This window comes from Phycodurus eques, chromosome 12, assembly GCF_024500275.1.
Source record: "Phycodurus eques isolate BA_2022a chromosome 12, UOR_Pequ_1.1, whole genome shotgun sequence".
Classification (NCBI taxonomy): Eukaryota; Metazoa; Chordata; class Actinopteri; order Syngnathiformes; family Syngnathidae; genus Phycodurus; species Phycodurus eques.
In genome coordinates, this window is record NC_084536.1 from 18,370,372 (window position 1) to 18,392,493 (window position 22,122).

The 22,122-nt window shown below is 39.6% G+C and overlaps 1 protein-coding gene across 5 annotated transcripts in view; it reads right to left on the reverse strand.

The window, feature by feature from the left end:
• Positions 1-22,122, reverse strand: part of LOC133410327 (receptor tyrosine-protein kinase erbB-4-like) — a 238,167-nt gene that overhangs the window by 105,455 nt on the left and 110,590 nt on the right. For all 5 annotated transcript variants that reach the window (XM_061691350.1, XM_061691353.1, XM_061691352.1 and 2 more), the window contains exon 2: positions 19,732-19,883. In XM_061691350.1, coding sequence (XP_061547334.1) covers positions 19,732-19,883 — 152 coding nt within the window. The remainder of the gene's footprint in view (positions 1-19,731; positions 19,884-22,122) is intronic.

Here is a 22,122-nt window from a genome sequence, read left to right on the forward strand (position 1 = left end):
TTTCACACGGATATATGGAACACAATCATTTACATACTGGGGTACACCCGTTTGCAGGAGAATGGAAAGCATTTGAATCATGCTTGAAAAAAAGACAGATATTGCAATCGCACCACTTTTTTAAAGTTAGGTTTTGCTCTTTGATTTGCAACACAATCTGGGAAATCAGCTATAGATAAATCAAGTCTGCTCTCTCAAGATAATGATGGTTTTGCTACGGAAAGTAATGTACTGGGCTACTTGAAACAAGTTTTTAGCAGTGGCCAGAGTTGTTTTGGTTGTTGTTTGTTGGTTTGTTCGTAAGGAGGAATAAGGAAAAAACTACAAAGCAACGGATTTCCATGTAACTTTGTGGATGGGTGGCAAATGTGCCAAGCAAGTGCCCATTCAATGTCTGTTCTAATCCAAACCAAATTGAGGACAGAGGATTACTTTCTTCTTTACAAGTCACAATGGAACCATTAGTGTGGCCTCAGAATGCCAACGTTAGAGTTCCAGTCGTCTAATCACAACATAAGGCAAACCAACAAAACTATATTATTTCAAACAGCCCTATTGTGACAAAATACATCTGTATGAGAGGATGCCGACAAGTTGTGGTAACGCTTAACATTCCTTGACATTTTATACAGAATTCTTGTGAAAACAGAATTGAACATGATGTACTATGGCTAATGGTTCCTTTAATCTGAATTCTAGTCACCCTCAGAGAATATTTTACTGTGCCTAAAACCATCAAATTGTTAGTCTAGTCAGACAGGTTTGTGCAGGTCTGAGAGCCACAACAAACTCCTACACCTTTATTCCACGACTAGAACTCTTGAAAGACTTTTAACTGTTGCTTCAAGACGCCTATGAAAACACTTAATGGCCTTAACTGCATTACTAGGTTATAACGTTTGATAAGCCTCCTACCTTTACAAATGCAGGAGACAGAGGAAGAAGCAGTGATTTTGTTCAGACGCAATGTCAGTTTAGGAATGTATGTATGAAATGTGCAGTCATGGATCATTGTATAAAAGTGATTTTAAAGATGATACAGATGATTCATGAGGAAAAACAAATATCACACTCCTCTACCATTAAAAAAATAAATAAAATAGGCAACTGTAAGCATCGATTGATCTGCAGCTGGGGATGGTGAAATGAAAAGAAAATGCTTATTTTAAAGAAAAACATGATACACATTTATAAATCATTAAATATCATATTTATTTACTTTTTATGGTAATTTAAACTAATCTTCATACATTTTAAAGAACTCTAATAGGAAATAGCTAAGAGACGGGGGAAGGGTGGGGATTGGGGATATCCGAATGATAATGTCTGCATAACATGAAACAATTATTTTGTTGAATAATTAGTTATTTGTGATCTGGGGAAAAAAACCTGATCAGGAACGAATAATAATGCATTTCATTTGCAGTGTTGTGTACAAATTAAAAAGGGGCTAAAAGCAAGCGATAGGGATTAAGAAACTACTGTACATACTTTTTTACACAGTAAATAGATTGTACAAATAATCTATACAGATAAATATAATATACTATATATTTATATTTTATATATACCAAATGTAAAAAAATACCTGCTTGTAGATATCGTTAATAAAATACAAAATGTTGATTTTTTTTTCAACATGATATTTTTGTGAACATTAACTAGTAACAACCATGCACTTGCTTGATGTTGATTGATACCACTTAACAGCTACAAGACCCACTTGTTGATTGATTTTCCTCAACAAAAATGACATACGTTACATATTGTAATTGTATGACTAGTGATAGCCCCAATATATTGTATCATTTTTGGAGAAATACGAGCTCTTTTCATAACAACGCCTCAGGGTATATTGTCTTTTTTTTTTTTTTTTGTCCTGTTCGGCTGGTCAAACAGAATGGAGGATCTGTATCCCTTTTATGCCGGAACAGTTTTACTGTGTCACAGTGGAGTTTTTAAGCTGCCGCTGCGGTTTCTTAGTATTATAATTGATGTTGATGCGAATTGATCAGAGTCGATCAGTCGAACAGAACAAAGTTTCTAGAGGGGAGAGAGAAACGAAGACAAAAGACAAAGCACTAATTGTAAACAGGACGATAAAAGTAAATCGTTACATATCTACAACAATGAAACATTAGATATGAGTGTTGTATGGAGCTGTAGTGCTACACCCTGTGAGGGAAAGACAGGACAAGACCCGGCTGTACAACTGAAGTGTGGTGGGATTGACTAAGTAAATTATAAAAATCTATAGGACAAGAGTGAATGAGGGTATACCCAAGCAATTTGCATATTCATGGGTTATTTGTCACAATCAGTGAGTGGCCCCACACCCAGTGAAAGAGTCCCAGGGGTGTGTGCCTGCGGACACATGCAAGTGAATTGACACCGTTTCGCATGCACAACGACTGACAGAAGTGTACTGTAATTGCTGTGCCTGCCTCGTGGAGGCTTAGGACCCCACCCAATCAATTGAGGGGCGGGATCGGGCCCAGGGGTCTACCGAGAGTAGCCCGATGGACGGGACACATCCCACACCAAGGGACCCAGGGTGGTCCGCCACCCCCACCGTGGCGCCCCGAAAACTGGCCACCCGGAGGAGGCCACAGGGACCCAATGTCACCCCACTCCGCAACATATGCCCCGAACCCCCTATCCCCCGCTCCATCCCCTGGAGAGCCAGACACCCCCCCCAACCTGCAGGGCCCACGATGTAGCCAGTCCCCGCCCAGCCCGAGGGTGGGAGGGTGTCCCTTGTTTTTTGGAAAGGAGGGCGGATAGGGGCACCCGACAGGAGAACGATGGGGGGGTGGACCCAGGGAACAGCCGCGGGTCATGAGAGGGGAGCCCAAAAGCCAAGCAGTCATCCAGCCCGGGTTATTGTCAGCAGGTGTACCCTACCTGGCGGCTGAGTGTATATCTTGTCCTGTGTGGTCCCAGTATGACAAGTATAAAAAGGAGAGAAATAAGTGATAAGGCTTTGTCTTGTGACCACAGAACAACTCTCTACAATTGAGCATGAAGGTCTTGCTCTCTCCGGAGGGAACCAACAAATCAGTTTTCTGACCCAATTGGCTGCCCTCTCGCCTCTCTGTCTCGCTCTCAAACACACACATACACAAACACAGTCTCATGCGCCCCATTGTGGTTCATTTGGCTGCCAAACCCATCAGCATTTGTTAAGAATGAAAACAAACCAAATAAAGCCAATCATGTTTAAATAATAATGGAAACTGACATTTTGTGAAAGACACTGTCGCGAGGGCTTTTAATATTGCAGACTGAAGACAGATGCTTGCGGCAGAGATTTCTCAAAAGTCTCAGTCACTTAATGCAGTGAAATTGCTGTATACTGTATCGTACATATTTCCTTGTATACAATTTTCATGGTGCATCTCTTACTCAAATATGTACGGCTCAACATAAGGACATAGACTTAGTCATTCCTCTGACACACTTTGCAATGGGTGTTGTCGTCTTTTCTTTGCTCTGGGTGTTGTCGTCTTTTCTTTGCTTATCGTTCAGTAGATGGGATATTGGTGTAAAAATTATGAATATTTGAATTGTTCAAATGGACATTTCCTGTCCAAGTATTTCACAGGCAGAAGCAGTAGACCATTCCCTTTGGTATTGTGTCCTTGGAATATGATTTATTTACATGATTCTTGGCTAAATCTTTATGTTGTGCATCCTCTGATATGATATGAGTTTTACCACACAAATAGTCAAGGATCACACAATAGTAAGGCCCAGATCTTCAGTCTCCTGATCTAAGGACAATGTTTGTAACTTTAGTGTATATAAACTTCACTATTTAGAAGCTGATTTTGTAAATTAATTAAAGTGTGAATGGTCGTTTTTTTGTATGTGCCCTACGATTGGCTGGCGACCAGTTCATGGTGTACCCTGCCTCTCGCCCAAAGATAGCTGGGATAGGCTCCAGCACGCCTGCGACCCTTTGTGAGGATAAGCGGTACAGAAAACAGATGGATAATGTCTTATTCATTATTAGATATTTTTATTCCATCTTTTTTTATTACACATAATCTTTATCTTTTCTTTATCTGCAATGTGTCACCAACAGACAAAGAGCTATCATGAGCATAAATTCATACATTCAGCTCCAACCAATTACAATTTTTTTAATCCATTCAGAGGAGGAGTCACTGGTAGGAGCAACATGAAAGCCTCTCTACTACGCCAACTCTCTTACATTCACATCTTCTGTTCTAATACAAAGCTCCTTGTCACCTTTTGTGGTTAATTCGGAGATGACACAACGCTTCATTTGTTAGAAAGATAGTGGGAACAATGGCCTCCATTTCTGCAGAGGTTTGTGGCTTCCTTCTTATTTCCATTTTACATCTTCTTTGTCCTACAGGCTTACTTGAAACATATACTCAGTAAAATTAAGAAGTTACATTTAAAAAAAAAAAAAGCTATACAACTTGAGGCGCAATATTGGTTAGCAATAAGGTATGCAGTTTGTTTTGAGTTTTCACCATCTAGTGATGCGATGGGTCACAGAAATGCTTGTAGCAAATATAGTATGACAGCAACAGCATTATGCGTGTTTTTAAGCAAGGCACTAAAGTTTCAACTCCTTAGTGCTGCATCAGAGTTGTACAACTGTGTCATCAATCACTCCCCTTTAACGTGTCATTTACTGTAAATTTGGTAATGAAAACATGTTCAGTGTGACAATGTTCAGTGGTGAGCCTCAGTTTAACAAAGTATAAGAGAAGTAGGGATTGCAAATAATACTTTCCTTATCTTGGACGCGTTTTTATCGTCTCCAAGTTAACTTGGCTTTCACAGGTCAGCAATTTTGACCACATCTCCTTTGACACCACCCTTAACCTCACTCAATACCATCCAGCTATTAATTCCCAAAAGCCATGGGTGAAATTGGTTGAAGGCTAATCAACATTTAGCTCTTCTGAGTGTTCTATTATATCGAAATTGATTGATGGTACAATTACACCCTGTGTCACTGAGCTAAATGTAATCCTAATGACTTTTTATCCAAACAGTGAGTATTTGGTAAAGAGAGAGAAAGCTCTACTGTGGGGTGTAAAAAAAGAAAGGAAAAATAATCAATTCTGGAGGCGGTGGAGGGGAATTGCTGATGCTATAATGATGTGATAAGTCGCTAAAGTAATGTAAATTCACCAAAATCACAGGTGCAGTGTGTAACATTTTATGTTTTTATTATTATTTTTCCTGCGATTGGCTGGCAACCAGTTCAGGGTGTACCCCACCTCCTGCCCGATGATAGCTGGGATAGGCTCCAGCACTACCGCGACCATTGTGAGGATAAGCGGCTCAGAAAATGGATGGATTATTATTTTTCCTCACTGACTTGCATATGGACAGCTTGGGAATGCCCAACACAAAACAGACAGAGTGGCAATAAATGAATTTGTGCAGGGCATCAAGGCCAGGGTGATGGTAGGCACACAATTTTCAAACCAGGCCCACCGGTAGAGAGCAGAACAGCAGGGACCGCATCTATCATTGAAGTCTCATTGCCCTGCCAACGCCACAAGGTCCCTTACTGAAAATCACAGACACCAGACCCACACGCACTGGATGCTCATTTTGTGAAAGTATGTCCAGATGGGGGTCAAAATAAATACAGGGATGGATAACATATGTCAGTGTGTATTTTTTTTTTTTTTTAAGTGTTGTAATGTGTGGATGTTTTTAATAAGAAGTCAGGTGAAAGTGAAGTCATTGCACTCCGATCACTGACTTACACCAAACATTCTTGGAGAGGGAATCCCTAATCTTTCTACAGTAGGTGTTAATAGTTGTTTTGTTTTGTGTTTTCTTTCTAAAAAATAAAATAAAATAAATAAATAAATAATAAAAAATAAAAAACAAATAGGTACATCCGTCACAATGTGTCACCCTGCAAAAGGAAGCAATGAGGAAGTTTGAAAGGCATCAGAGAATCTGGGCCAGTTCCTCTCTTAAATGGACCTTCATTCAGTCTACAACGATAAGTACTGTCATGTGCTGCTTTGTGAGAGATTGTATCTTGATTCTAATACAGTGCAGACTTCTATAAACTTCATACACTGACTGGACTTGACACACTGAAATACCTCTTCCCCAACACAGAGGCAGACGTCACTATTTTCAACCATTAGGTTGAAATTGTATTACAGAGCTCACATCAAGTGTTATGGGCTGTGATATACTGATGAGATGAGAGCAAGAAAATGCATCAGTCAAACAACAAAAACAAGGTATGTGCATACTGGTGTAATGACTTCTGACACATCCACCGTTAGTTTTTCTGAGACATGTGGATAACTTCGTAGCAGATATGTCGCCGCCAGTGAGATGAGTGCACCGCTTATCTAACAGGCTACTTTGAAGGAGCATGTGCTTTTGTATTATGTATGAAATAAATACAATAAAAGTAATTTAATCAGAATACTGTACTTGTGACTGATTTATGTTTGGAGGTCCATCAATGAAAAAAAGGTGTCGCTCCTGAGCTGATCAATTAGCTTCAGCTGTCACTAATTACCCCCGCACACTACAATTAATTAAACTTATTTAAGATCTTGGAAATGCTTTACGATTGGCCAAAGTACACTACAATTCAAGTATAAAAACAATCAAATTTGTCAAAGGAATATTAAAACAATGACGTCTAAATGCAAGCCACATTTTAAGGACGAAGAGGTGGAGATGCTGGTGCAGCGCTTTCAGCTGCACCATATGGTTTTGTTTGGGGAGGGAGCACTGAAGGCCAACTGTCACCAAAAGGCCGCAATGTGGGCTGGCGTTGCCCAGGATGTTGCTGGTGTCGGGAGGTGTATGTGGACTGCCTAAGCGGCTTTTTTCTCCCAACACTTCCAAAAGAACGATGAGCCTCAACAAGAGATATAGGCGCACCAACACAAAGAGAAGTTATGTGAAGTAAGCAACATTCAGCAGGAGTAAAACTTCAGATTGACTTGTTTTTCTAATCACAGATAGCATTTTTATACATGTGCGACAATTAAGAATGTATGAAAGAGTAGTTGCAAGAGGTGCATTGGTGACATGCATCAGTTTCACATTATAGCTTTGTCAGGAAAACATTTGGCCTCTGTCAAGTACTCACACTAGTTCCTAGTTAAACGTCCCCTCTGCCTTCAGTCTGCTTCACCTTTTTCTTTGTGATTTCTCAATGGTCTCGCCTCCCACACCACACTGTCCTCCTTCATGTCAAATTAAAGTGATGGAAATGAACTTGAGGGGACGCTAATTGCAGTTGTCAATCCAATCTGGGTCAGGGCTGAAAGACAGAGGCTCTCTAGCACTTTATCAGTCTTCATTAATATTGAACGAGTTTGGTGAGTAGCAGGGGGCCAACGTAATCTGCACTCATCTAACAGTGCATCAAAAATTAGGAAAATGGGGAGGGCACCAGTGGCGCCTGGGGGACAAATATGCCAGTCAAGAAGTATGAAGAAAGATGTCAGAGGATGTGACTTGAGTGCAAGAACAAATGCTTCCTCCCTTGCTGCAGGACTGCAAGTACTTGATGATGACATTTGCCTTATGAATGCTGATAGATGGACAAAACGTAATTCAAATATCTCAAATACGAATAGCTAAAACAAATAGCTCAAACAAATCCTGTAAGTTGCTTTTATATCAGTATCATAGTGCATTCCCTGAAGATTGGAGATGTATTATTTTTCACTTCAATCTCGAATGAGTAAAAAAAGTAAAAAGCTTTTTTCACAATTTACAACACCTACGATCATACCTGGCTCTATCAATCATGGTTTTGGAAGACCTTGTAGTGTTCTCAAAATTAAAATCTTTCTTTTTAGAGGACATCTTGAAAGAGAGAAAAGCACGGTGCATAAAGGCATGCTGATATTGTGTGGAGAAAACCTCAGAGCCCAGACCTCAACCTTATCAAACACTGAACAATAAACATGTTGCAAATGTCCCCATTATGAGACTAATAAAGGTTATCTATTATATTTGCAATGAACAGACATTATGAGGTCCAAAATCAGTGACCTGTGACCTCACTAAGTACATTACAGTATCTGGAGCTAACAACTTGAAAATAGGATTCATCCAATCGCAGCTACCAAACATGAGACTCAAAGACTATATACGAGGGGTGTCAAACGCGAGGGCCACATCATCGTTCTGGTTTTCCTCAAAGGGCCCGAATGACTATGAAAATCAACTGTTTCATGATTCAATTTGATTTCAAAATTGAATTTAAAATCGCAGGTCATGGAAAATTGTGGCACAAAAATACAGATAAATGTTGATAAATGGCTTTTGCTTTGCATAGTAGAGTTTCAAGTTGCACTTACAGATGTAGTGCCGAACTGTATTTACTGACATTGGTTTTCTGAAGTGTTCCTGAGCCCATGTAGCGATATCCTTTACACATTGATGTCGGTTTTTGATGCAGTGCCGCCTGAAGGATCGGAGGTCACGGGCATTCAATGTTGGTTTTCGGCCTTGCCGCTTACATTCTCTGAACCTTTTGATGATATTATGGGCCGTAGATGATGAAATCCCTAAATTCCTTGCAATTGTACGTTGAGGAACATTGTCCTTAAACTGTTCGACTATTTTCTCACGCACTTGTTCACAAAGAGGTGAACCTCGCCCCCTCTTTGCTTGTGAATGACTGAGCAATTCAGGGAAGCTCCTTTTATACCCAATTATGGCACCCACATGTTCACCTGTGGGATGTTCCAAACAGGTGTGTGATGAGCATTCCTCAACTTTCTCAGTCTTTTTTGCCACCTGTCACAGCTTTTTTGGTACGTGTTGCAGCCATAAAATTACAAGTTAATGATTATTTGCTAAAAACCAATAAAGTTTCTCAGTTTGAACATCAAATACCTTGTTTTTGTCGTGTCCATCCATCCATTTTCTGAGCCGCTTATCCTCACAAGGGTCGCGGGAGTGCTGGAGCCCATCCCAGCTATCATTGGGCAGGAGGCCGGGTACACACTGACCTGGTTGCCAGCCAATCGTAGGGCACACATAAACAAACAACCATTCGCACTCACATTCACACCTAGGGGCAATTTAGAGACTTCAATTAACCTACCATGCATGTTTTTGGGATGTGGGATAAAACCGGAGTGCCCGGAGAAAACCCACTCAGGCACGGGGAGAACGTGCAAACTCCACACAGGCGGGGCCGGGGATTGAACCTCTGTCCTCAGAACTGTGAGGCAGACGTTCTAACCAGTCGGTCACTGTGCCGCCTCTTTGCAGTGTATTCAATTAAATATAGGTCAAACATAATTTGCAAATCATTGTATTCTGTTTTTATTTATGTTTAACACAACATTCCAACGGCGGCACGGTGGCCGACTGGTTAGAGCGTCAGCCTCACAGTTCTGAGGACCTGGTTTCAATCCCCAGCCCCACCTGTGTGGAGTTTGCATGCTCTCCCCGTGCCTGCGTGGGTTTTCTCCGGGCACTCTGGTTTCCTCCCACATCCCAAAAACATGCATGAATTGGAGACTCTAAATTGCCCGTAGGCATGACTGTGAGTGCGAATGGTTGTTTGTTTCAATGTGCCCTGCGATTGGCTGGCAACCAGTTCAGGGTGTACCCCGCCTCCTGCCCGATGACAGCTCGGATAGGCTCCAGCACGCCCGCGACCCTAGTGAGGAGAAGCGGCTCAGAAAATGGATGGATGGATGGACAACATCCCAACATCACTGGAATTGGGGTTGTACAAAGAAAATCATCTACTGTAACGTGGTAAAGAAGGCCCAGCGATAGACGGAGTTTCCCCCCATATTGTATATACTAGGTTGGTTGAGAGTGGTGGAAACTACGATTTTAGCATTTTCAACAATGTTAGCTTAAAATAAAATATACTGCAGCATAGCCATACAAGCTTCACTTGTATCACGCCTCCTCCCTCCTCATTATAAGCAAAGCCAGGGCTTGCCGTTATAATTACTTTTTGTCCAAACCACTGGAAAAAGGCACAAGGCCACTACCTATTTGGTACCTTAGCAACAAGTGCCCCGTATGAACATGCTGGCAGCCATCGCTCCTGCGCCGTCCTGCATCTACCAGGTGGGACCAAAAAAAAAAAAAAAAAAAAAAAAAAAAAAAAAACTACATTAGCTACATTATTATTTTTTTAAACCTCAAGCCACACTGTCTGCTTCAGTTCATTGGTACACTTGAATTGGTTCCATTGACAACACGATGATAGCTGGATCAAGGGAAGGGTCAAGTTCACATAATTGCCACTGAGTTCCATATAAAAGAATACATAACATAAGTGAGGCCTATTCTCTAGCTTTATCATTGATTCATCTCAATGAGAGGAGAGACACATTTCCAGTTTCAAATGCAGCTTGTATTTGTTTAATTTATAATTACTTTTACAATAATACCATTATTAAAATTATATATTGGTTCACTATTTCAGCACACTAATAAGCTATAATGCATTATGCTAAATAGGAGTAACTTCTTTTAGGATCTATTTGTGTTGGTATAAACTCGAAAATCCGAAGTTAATGCAAACTTCTTCCTCTGCTGATTTCTAAATTATCAGTAAATTATCAGTGCTTCATAAATGTTTGAGAACACTGCCGATTATAAGGTTTATGCCACAGTAGCCCTAAATTAACAGCATTGGCAATTATCAAAATGATGTTTTATGTTTCTGTATTGGTTACTTCACCAATATGTAGAAGCTTTTTGCTTAAATTATATTTTAATGGTTACGTGTTGTTATTATTGCTATTACATTTTTGAATTCAGTGTTTGAAAAAAAGAAATAAATAAAAAAAAAATTAAAAAGTAAGTTTATGTGGTCGAATGAATGTTCGGCTTGTTTATTGAAGAAGCCCAGTGATACATCACAAAGTTGGGAGTGGTGACTTCAATTTGAATTCAGTCATTCCCATTCAAAGTACGGTAACTTGTTGAGACTTCACTAAAATTGAAAGAGGCTACAATAAAGCTCTGCGTGATGCTGGATGGAGATTGTCTAAAAGTTAGTTAAGTGCTGTACAGTATATACAAATAAGGCCACTGCAGCTGTTAAATTTTGGCATTATTCCATTATTTTATCGACTTGCAATGATAACCACTATCATTAAAATGTACCAGGACAAACACAAAGAAAATGAGGGATAATGGAATTGGGTCACAATATATTCTGTTGACAAATGCTAGACCTGGACCAAATGGTAATACAGTACATGACCTGATGACTATTTTTTTAACATTATGTGAAAAATTCACACTGATAAAAATGTCTGTTGCAGATATTAAATATGGCCGTATGTCCATCCATCCATTTTCTGAGCCGCTTCTCCTCACTAGGGTGGCGTGCGTGCTGGAGCCTATCCCAGCTATCATCGGGCAGGAGGCGGGGTACACCCAGAACTGGTTGCCAGTCAATCGCAGGGCACATACAAACAAACAACCATTCGCACTCACGGGCAATTTAGAGTCTCCAATTCATGCACGTTTTTGGGATGTGGGAGGAAACCGGAGTGCCCGGAGAAAACCCACGCAGGCACGGGGAGAGCATGCAAACTCCACCCAGGCGGGGCCGGGGATTGAACCCCAGTCCTCAGAACTGTGAGGCTGACGCTCTAACCAGTCAGCCACCGTGCCACCTGGCTGTATGTCAAGATAACAATTAATTCACATCTGCAGAACAGTGGTGAGAAACTGTTGGCACTGGGGTCATCATTGCATTAATACACAGAGAATCATTACATGTTTGCTAATGTTTGCAAGGGATGACGAATAATCTAATCTAACTGTGGCTCCTTCCTGAGACCAGCAAGGGCAAAGAGAAAAAACATGAATATTTCATACTCCCAGATCTGCTTTGCACCACGTGCAGAAAGTGACAAGTGGGAAAAGAGACACCCAAGTGAGACACCCAATTGTTAGTTTACCACTTTTGGTGTTCTGTTCATCAAACAATGAAAAATGGTACTAAAATCTTTTATGTCACAATAGAAAACATTAAATGCAGATGAGCGTGCAAAAGCATGTGATCATAATATGGTACATTATATCTAATTAATGTTATGGGAAAAGATTCACTCGATAATCTCTGTGGTTAAAATTCACTGATGTGGATATTTAACCGCATCTACTGAAAGTGGGCTCAAAGCCTCAGTGCTGCACTGTCGTTATTAATCAAAGTGTGAGTGTTGATTCATCTGTTATGGAGGTAGTTTGGAAGATGGAGTCTGTTTACTGGTAAAAGCTGTTTGGGGGGTAGTGGGAGGCAGCTATCCATCTTTGGGATATCTTTAAAAAAGGAGCCCAGGCATCATTTTCAATCACCTTCAAAGACACAACGAGTATGCATGCTGCTTCACATTAGCTACTTCTCCTCTACCTCAAGGTAAGGTCTTGCCCTCCCTGGGGAGCTATGTTATTACTTTTTGTGTAATAATAATAATAACATTTCCTAAAGATACACTGAACCCTGCGCTCCTGCTCCCTTGCTGCCTGGCACCCTATCTTCTTAATTAGCATGTTCAATTAACCCATGTTAATTGCCCACGATGAAAAGGTCCGGAAACCTTTTAAGTTGGTGCCAGAGGGAGACATTTTGTAAATGAATGCTACGTGGTGTAAAAAGCAGGCAGGTGTGGAGTGGATTGAGTTGTTAGAATCTCATCATATACAGTACGATGTGAGATGGAAGACAATCTGTTTCTTCATGTCGCGCATGAAATGGTAGAAATCTCAGCACAATGAATCCCCGAATTCATTCCAGACCCACCCAAAAGAGGTGAAAATCTACGATATAGAGAGACTAGCGATGCACGGACACCAACACCTGTATTGAGTATCGGTTCTAACTTGTTTCTCTTTCACGGCTCTATACTAACTTTTGCACGAGTAGTGCCGGTGTGACCAACTTTTTCAGTTGGTCGCACCAGCACATGATTTGGTCACACCATTTTTTGAGGCAGTACAGCTTGACCATGGCATACCATAGTTTTGTATGAAATAAAGATCGACAGTGACTCAGGATTAGGGCTGGGTGATTATATGATCGAGATCGAAGATTGTGATACATTTCTCATCGATCTTGATTATCAGCTGTGTGTGTATTTTCTCGCTCTAACATGGCCGAAATGTGCATGACAAAATCCAATCAAGAGTCGTTCTTGAAATTAGTAATAATGTTAATTTAATGTTAATAAATGTTAATGATTAATGTTGCTACATAGCTGGAGAATGATAATGTTTAATATCCAAGGTGTCGTCATTATCTCCGAACGTGCAGTTTGTTTATTTTATCTTGTACCTCCAAAGATACACAGGACATCAAACTAGTGCGCTATGTTTTTCTACATTTGTTGCCCTGTTGAGTGAAAATTGTTGTTCTATTTTTCTATATTTATTTTATGTGCCTTATTTCCTTACTATGCCGATATCATGTTGGGTTTACTGTATTAAATATTGACTTGGAGTGTTGTTAAAAATCACTTATAAAATGTTGAACTACTCTCTAACGTCTTTAGTTTTCTGTCCAGATGATTTGACACTGGCTATTTAAAAAAGTTTAAAAAGTACCGTAGGTTTTAGTGTATAATGTGCACCCATGTATACTACGCACCCCCAAAGTTCAACAATCCTGGAAAACCCTTCCACCTATGTATAATGCATTTTTACAATGCATGATTTTGCTTCTACCCATATGATTAAAACATTAAGTATTATCTGTATTCAGTTAGTTTTTTCAAAGAATTATTCTGAAATTAAGCACTTTATTTGAACACATAATACTTTCTTTTTATTTATTTGCTCTTATTTTGAAAATCACAGCCCTACTTTTATTTTTTTTAAATGCGAAAACACACAGTTGTGCTCATATGTTTGATTATCCAGGCAGAATTTGGAAGATGTGTACAATTCTTTAAAGAAAACATGAAGGACCAGGCAAAACAAATTACATTTTATTTTAATGGGATTCAAATTAAACTGTCAAGCATTTCAGAAAAATATTATCATGAAACAAAACATACCCATAAAGAGGCGGCACGGTGGGCGACTGGTTAGAGCGTCAGCCTCACAGTTCTGAGGACCCGGGTTCAATCCCCAGCCCCACCTGTGTGGAGTTTGCATGTTCTCCCCGTGCCTGCGTGGGTTTTCTCCGGGCACACCGGTTTCCTCCCACATCCTAAAAACATGCATTAATTGGAGACTCTAAATTGCCCGTAGGTGTGACTGTGAGTGCAAATGGTTGTTTGTTTGTATGTGCCCTGCGATTGGCTGGCAACCAGTTCAGGGTGTACCCCGCCTCCTGCCTGATGACAGCTGGGAAAAATAAAGAAATTAAAGATGGTTGTTTTTCACTCATCAGTTGTAAAAAAACAAACAAACAATATTTCACAAATTCTGCCTGGGTATGTAAACTTATGAGCACAATTGTACCTATATGCAGTCATATGTACCCCTGTTATATTGGAATGTAAGTATAGGCTACACCTTTTTCATAACCTCTAGATGGCATACTAGAATGAAAGTGTACAACTTTTTCATAACCTATGGGGGGCAGTGGCATATTGGAATGAAACTGTACAGCTTTTTCGTACCGTCTAGATGGCGACATACATTTATAAAATGTGAAAGTCTTTTTTATTTTCCCCTTTACCTATGTATAATGCCCACTATTGACCTTTGACAATTTTTGTAGTAAAAAAATGCACATTATACACAAGAAATTCTGGTACATAAAAAAATTGTGATAATAATCAAGATCGAACGATATGAAAAAAAAAATATTTATATATATATTTATATTTATATATATATTATTTTTTGCCAGATCGCCCAGCCCTACTCGATATACAATATTTGCAGAATATGTTAATGTGAACAAGAAGTTTATCAGCAAAAAGCAGTAGCAGATAAAACATGTCAAATAAATTAAAAGAAACTAAACAAAAAACAAAGGCTTCAGTTTTATTCAATAATTTTTTTTGGACTCAGAGGGGCAAGTTCTTATAGTGAGGGCTCCAAGCCCTCTCCCCCTGCGAAAATCACTTAATTTTGAGCATTACTAGAACCATATGATTGACATACAGTATATTTAAAAATGATTGCATAAGTGAACCACCGCCATATAAAAGTAGCATTTATGATTATTATCATAAAATTATTAAAATTATAGACCCAAAGAGAACATGGGTAAATTATTACTACCGCAATTATTGCACTTTATTTTATGTATAGTTTTTTTCCTATACAACCCTCTTTAAAGGAGTCTGGGCTGTTTAACTTACTCACATACATTATCTTCATACTGTATGTCTATGCTATAAACAGGGTTTAGACACACAGACAGAAAGATAGATAGATTTGTTAGCTTTGCTGGCTTCATAACATAGTTATTAAAACCTTTGCACATGACTGTTTGTAATCATGAGTGAAATGAGAACGAGAGACAAATTAGGCAGGCAATCTTTGCAGTTCGCGGTATACCCCCCCACGCGCACACACAGACACACACACATAATTTTGAGACGATCATACGAGACATCACTCAGGGAAACATTTGGTTTTATTCCCTTGACAAATGTAGCAGCATTGATAGAGATAATGTTGTGTGTAAAAAGAAAAGCTGTAGGTGACTTGAGGCGAGAGTAGTTTACCGCCTTAGCAGACTTTACAAGGTAGGTGCAGGCTAGCTAGCTTGCTCACCAGTAGTCTAGATGAGTTGAAGGCTCACACTTGTCATTTAAATTGAATAAGTACCCAGCCAGCGTCGATACAGGTACTGTCTGTGGCGTGCATATGTGTACGCAACGGTGCTGGGATAATAGCGTGTCCTATCTGGAAGAAGAAGTCAATGAAGCTGCAGCAGGCAGCCAATCATATTGGAGCTTTTAACTCAAATGAAATTCATAAAAATGATTAAGATGTCACATGGTCACTGCGCTCTCTCTGAGACAAGATGACATTTTTAATGGTAAAAACTAGACTTTACACGATCAGGATTTTTGGGGCCGATCACCAAGTTTAAAAAAACGATAACCGATCACCGAGGAATGTGTCTATTTAAATGACCTGTTAATTTACTGAATATACTTGTGTACTTAATTGCTCAAAAAAGTATATTTATAATACATAATATATCTTTGTTCCTCTATTTATGCTAGTGAGGCATTGTGACAGACAGAACAAATGAATGGCCTTCTATTAGATGGCAGGAAGGAAATACAGTAATTAATGTATCCACTTTTTGTGACATTTTTGTTTGTTGGTGTGCCGTGAGATTTTTCAATTGTAAAATATGTTCCTTGGCTCCATTAAGGTTGGAATTCACTGCTGTAGTCAGATCGTGCCAGGTCAAACCAACATTACATGACAGAAATAATGGGTGCTGACGTCCTGTAATTAAATTACTTTATTTTTAATTAAATTACTTCACCCACACCGAAACTTTAGAGCATGATTCGACTGAGCACCGGTACAACCATCAGTGCTAACAGCAGCTTGCTAGGCTACATAACGTTTTGTTGCCTGCTTGCGAGCAATATCGTATTAAAAGTATGGGAACATACCTCAAGCAAGCCTTAAATGAACGTCCTCTCCTGTCCTGAGCACTGGTGACCACCAACACAGGTTTTTCCCCATTCGGTCCTTATAATACAAAGTCAACGCGCTCCACTGTTGTAGTCGTCGCCATGGTAACGAGTGGATCCGGTTGCATTGGAGTTGACAAGATAAAGCCCAATGATCGTAAAAAACAGGATGCCATGGTATCAGAATACAAGATTTTATTGCAGTAGTCTGACAGTGCGATCGTGAAAAAGCAAATTTGTCTTGTAGTCTGATCCGGGCATTACGTGTTGCCTGTCTCCGACGTGTTGTCTGTCCCACATCGCCGACATGTTTGTTTGTTTATTTATTTATTTATTAAATAACTTCATTGGCCGTCAAATATTTGCAGTACTACGTCAAAAGACACGCGACAAGGCTAAAAATAAACTGGGTTTTGGATTCAAATATACTGTGCACGCGGCGACGCGCAGTAAATGTCTTTTGCGGATCCGATCAATGACGTCATTGATCGAATCGGCGAATTATCACATTAAAGCCGATCAGCATAAAATGCTAAATATCGGCCGATACCGATCAGCCCGATAAAATCGGTGTAAAGTCTAGTAAAAACTGAAAAAACGGCCGCATATGCGACCAATTTGGGCCGTCTTTCTCTTTCTCTTTCTCCCCTATAGCTGGTGCTCTCTACTCGTGGAAGTGCGCCTGTACATTTATCTGCTTCTCATTTGTGGACAGTGGTGTTGGGAGAGAAACAGTATCGTCATTGTTGCTATCAACACGGGACTATTAGTGTTGTTGATATGGCAGTTGTTGTGCCCATTGTTCCCTTGCCCCTTCCCCAGCTGCTCAACCCCTGTATCCTGTTTTTTCTACCCTCTGTTCCTCCACTCTGTCTCTCCATCTCAAACCAATTGGTCCTCAGAGGGAGTTTTTTTTTTTTTTTTTCTTTCAACAAAACTCCAAAGGCTTTTCTTTTCATGCTGGATGCTTGACCGCCATGTGCCGAAGAAGTTTTGATGGCTTCATTGCCTGCTCTGTGAGCATGTTGCGACACATTAAGGGTTTAGTGCATGTGAGTCATCCATCCATCCATCCATTTTCTGAGCCGCTGCTCCTCACTAGGGTCACGGGCGTGCTGTAGCCAGCTATCATCGGGCAGGAGGCGGGGTACACCCTGAACTGGTTGCCAACCAATCGCAGGGCACATACAAACAAACAACCATTCACACGTACGGGCAATTTAGAGTTGTCAATTAACCTACCATGCATGTTTTTGGGATATGGGAGGAAACCGGAGTGCCTGGAGAAAACCCACGCAGGAATAGGGAGAACATGCAAACTCCACACAGGCGGGGCTGGGAATTGAACCCCGGTCCTCAGAACTGTGAGGCAGACGCTCTTACCAGTGCTCCACCATGCCGTCGCAACACCTTGAGTAGGACTGCCGGTATTGTCTCTTAAATAGTTTTCTTATTCTTGAAAGTTTAAGGCTCTTCTTCTCTCTAATTATTTGGCCTGTTTCCATTTTCAAAGAAACTCTTGAAACACATTTATTATTAATTTTTGAAAGCTTGAGGGCTTTTTTCATCGCGTGACCGTTTTGGCAAAGGCACAGGTGGATGCACCAGGTTTTCAAAATAAAACTTCTTTCAGACTCTGATGGTCAGTAGAATATTTTTTGGTTCTGCTCTGATCGGCCCAGTACAAAACGGCTTGTACTGATCCGCATCCCACTGGTTTGGGACCCACAAACTAAATCACTGAGGTTGTAATGGTTGCCTGCAATCATCCATTACGCACTTAATTTTTCAGTTTTATTTTGCATCACTGGGTGTGTTTAGTCAGTATTGTCCTTGATAAGATAATTGACTGTCTGGCTATCCAATAACGGTCTGTCTGTGCGTCACTATTCAAACAATAGCTGAACTGTATGTTATCACTTTAAGTTGCAAAATATGACAAACCAGCTTGTCATGGTGTGGGGACTTACTCCACTGCAAAGCCCAGGTGGTTCATAAAGTATTACTGGCCTATTAATGCAGTCAGTAGGTATAGCGTATCACCAAGGGAGTGCTCCAGTCCCCCAGATAACACTGGAATCGATTGTAGCAGGACAGTGTGAGCAAGCTCAGAGCACTAAACATGATTTGGGATAAAGTTGTTGAAAGGTTCAGGGTTAAGGAGTAAACATTAGCTGTTGATTTCACCCAAAACACATTACATTTTTTCCTATTGCAAATATTAACACAACGACATCTGGTGCCTCCTCGTACCTCCTCATTACCACACCATTATCACTCCTACCCTGAAGGGCTTAGGTTGCATGTGTCCATCAAAACAAAGTGGTACATTGAAGTGGTCGATGATTCAGCACCGAAGCACACTAACTAAAGCTACGAGGCAGGGTTTAAGGTACTGTGACCAAAATACTACTGCTTAGAATGTGATTGTCCGACTTAAAAATTACTGGAGGAAACATTTATTTTTCCATGAAATGCATTGTTCATAATTGACATGTGCGAATCATTTCAAATTAAAATATTTTGTAATATTTTGATTAAATCGGAGAATGTTTTATGCTAGCCAGGGCTGATTCTATGATGTAAACTTATTCGAATACAAAGCATACTATTCCTTTAAATTAGGAAATTAACAATGCGGGAACGCTAATGACAACTCACCAGCTATTGCAATGCATTCTTGTCTTGATTTGCTGTATCAGAATAATTGCTTATCAAATATTTTTACGCAACCATGGTATTATAATTGTGTTTTTTGTAATTAATTAATACTAATTAATGAGTTTTGCATCAAGTTGCATCACTAATTGAAACTAATTAGATTGTTTTGGTATACCTATTGTGGTGGCATCTAAGTATGTAGCCACTTGTCTGCTTGCCTGGTCAAAGTGATTCAACCCAAGAGAACCAAGATGTCAATATCGGCCATCTTTCTTCTTCCATCTCATTGAGATGAGCACATACTGTTTGGATGTTTACTGTATGCCTTGATTAGAAGCAATGTAACAATCACTGTAACTATCATGACCGCTTAATGGCATTTAAAGAGAATAACGCACTATGACCAGTTTAGGCATATTGACATGAACACACTTCACAATGACGTTACTGTGTCTGGTTTTCTAGTCCTTACTCTGAGGAAAGAGAGGTCTCGACTGCGGTCAATGCTTGTGATTTCGAGGTTGCCCATTACGACTTCACAACTCTCGTAGTACTTCCGCAGGGTGCGATACTGCTGCTCCAGGTCTGACAGCGTACTCAGCTTGTTCTCTGTGCCAGCGCATACTGGGGAAACAAAGAGCAACATAACAGTGTTATTTCAGTAATATATCTAACTTGAATGTAAAGAACAGATATATGTAGTGTACATATGTTGATGCAAGCAGTCTCGAAATTTTTCCAGATTATCTATACTGTATAACTGTCTTCTTCTACAGGCAACAAACTAGTTGAGACTGAATGGACAGCACCACAGCTGGTCGCACCCAAGTAGTAGTATACTTTTTGGCTCAATTGTATCAAGATGCAATTAATTTTCACCTTCCCTAGTTATTACATGCCATATGATGTTCGGCAGCATAACCTTCAATGAAGATTAGAAGTAGTGTGAATTCTTCCTTCGCTCAGCATTTTGACAACATTTTGTTAGCACAATCTATAAAGACAAATAGAAATGCATCTCGGTAGCTCCAAATCTATTCAAAACTCTTCCAATGTGACCTGGATAATACCCATACGAGGCGCAAGTGATTAGCTTGGTTGCACATAGCATAATGTGCTGCTCAGGAATGATATATGGCAAACCTGGGTGTTTTCAATAACAGTTGAAGGAAGGTGGGGTAGAGGGCCATAAAGTGAGGATAGGTATAATAAACTATTATTGCACCCTTGGGGCATGCTACCGAGAACAGAGAAAGAGGATATCACAGTATGATGTCTGGTAGAATCAACATTTTTCATGAACTATTTTCCTCCTCAAATATATGTTTTGTAAGTCTACTTGTCATTGAAACCTAGTCCAAATTAAGAAAAATGCAAAGTGATTAAAAAAAACACACACACACAAGAAAACAATAATAATGTATGTATGATAAGGCTGAGATGACTGGTCTTGACTGCCAAGTGAACCACAAAAAAAAAAACATCTGGGCTATGTGAAGCAAACAGCATTTTCAGGAAATGTGATCTGTTGCAGGTTTAGTGCAAGGATCCTTCTTGTGATATGTCATTGCATGTGTGTATGTGTAGACCTGCTGTGAATAACAGACGTCAGCATGTATTTCCCCCCTCTCACTGCATGATTGAATCCATTTGTTGCCATCTCTATATAACTGAAAGGCTGCATAAAACAGTCTGTGGTCTTTGTATCTGTGACCTGCCCATCAATGTGGAGTCTATGAAACCCTTGAGCTGATGGAATACGAAAAACATATGGACCATCATATTTTTTTTTTTCAAATCTGTGTCACTCCCATAGAGGAAAATCCATTATCTGTTTGATTGCTTTATCGCCCTTGCACACTTAAAACACAAGGTGCCCGAAATATTTATCATGTGCAAAAATATACATACAGCTACAGCATATTTATACAGTGGTGCCTTGAGATAAAGTTTAATTTGTTGTTAGACCACATTCATAACTCGAAACAAAAATCTCAAATCATATTTCCCCATTAAAATGTATTGAAGTATCATTAATCGGTTCTAGCCTTCCCCCTAAAAAACAACAAAAGCATTTTTTTAAAATAAGAAACTCGATAATATTGTACTTTATAAAAACATATAATAGCAACATAAATAAATAGAACGTAAAAAATGTCATATTTTTTGTCACATTTTCTGCTCCAATACGGTGCGCATTGTGCTGGTCCTTCTGGTGTAAATGAGAAACTGTTCTCAATTGCCTTACCTGGTTAAATAAAGGTCACATAAATGAATGAATATATAATTACATAAATAAAGACAGTCCTCAGCCTGCCGCAGTTATAGTAGTCATTTTTAGAGAAGGTAAAGAAACTTTGCATTCTGTATATGCTGTACCTCTAATTACAGATAGTTACCTACACTCCCCTGAGGAAATTTTCACATTATTAATTTCTAATTTATGGCAAAAGGGGAGAACCATGGTTGTGCCAGCCCACACTGCCATTAGCAATGAGGATGAGGAGGAAGGTAATAGGGTGGGGTTGCCTTCAATTTAATATATATAAACATTAACATATATAAACATGTCACGACTGCTGGTAAATGTAAATGTACTATTTTCTTAACTGTCTTATTTTTAGTTTGCGCATACCTTAAACACTTCAAGCTGGAAGATAATGATGGTTATACAGTTTTAAAGCAGCTGCTTGCTGGTGTGATAAGATGATAAGATTTACATACAGTCTGATTAGTCGACTAATCGCAAAAATAATTGGTGACTAGTCGACTACTAAATAACCTATATGTATGTACATATATATGTATTATACATATATATGTACTATACATACAGTATATATGTGAATATACTGTATATGTG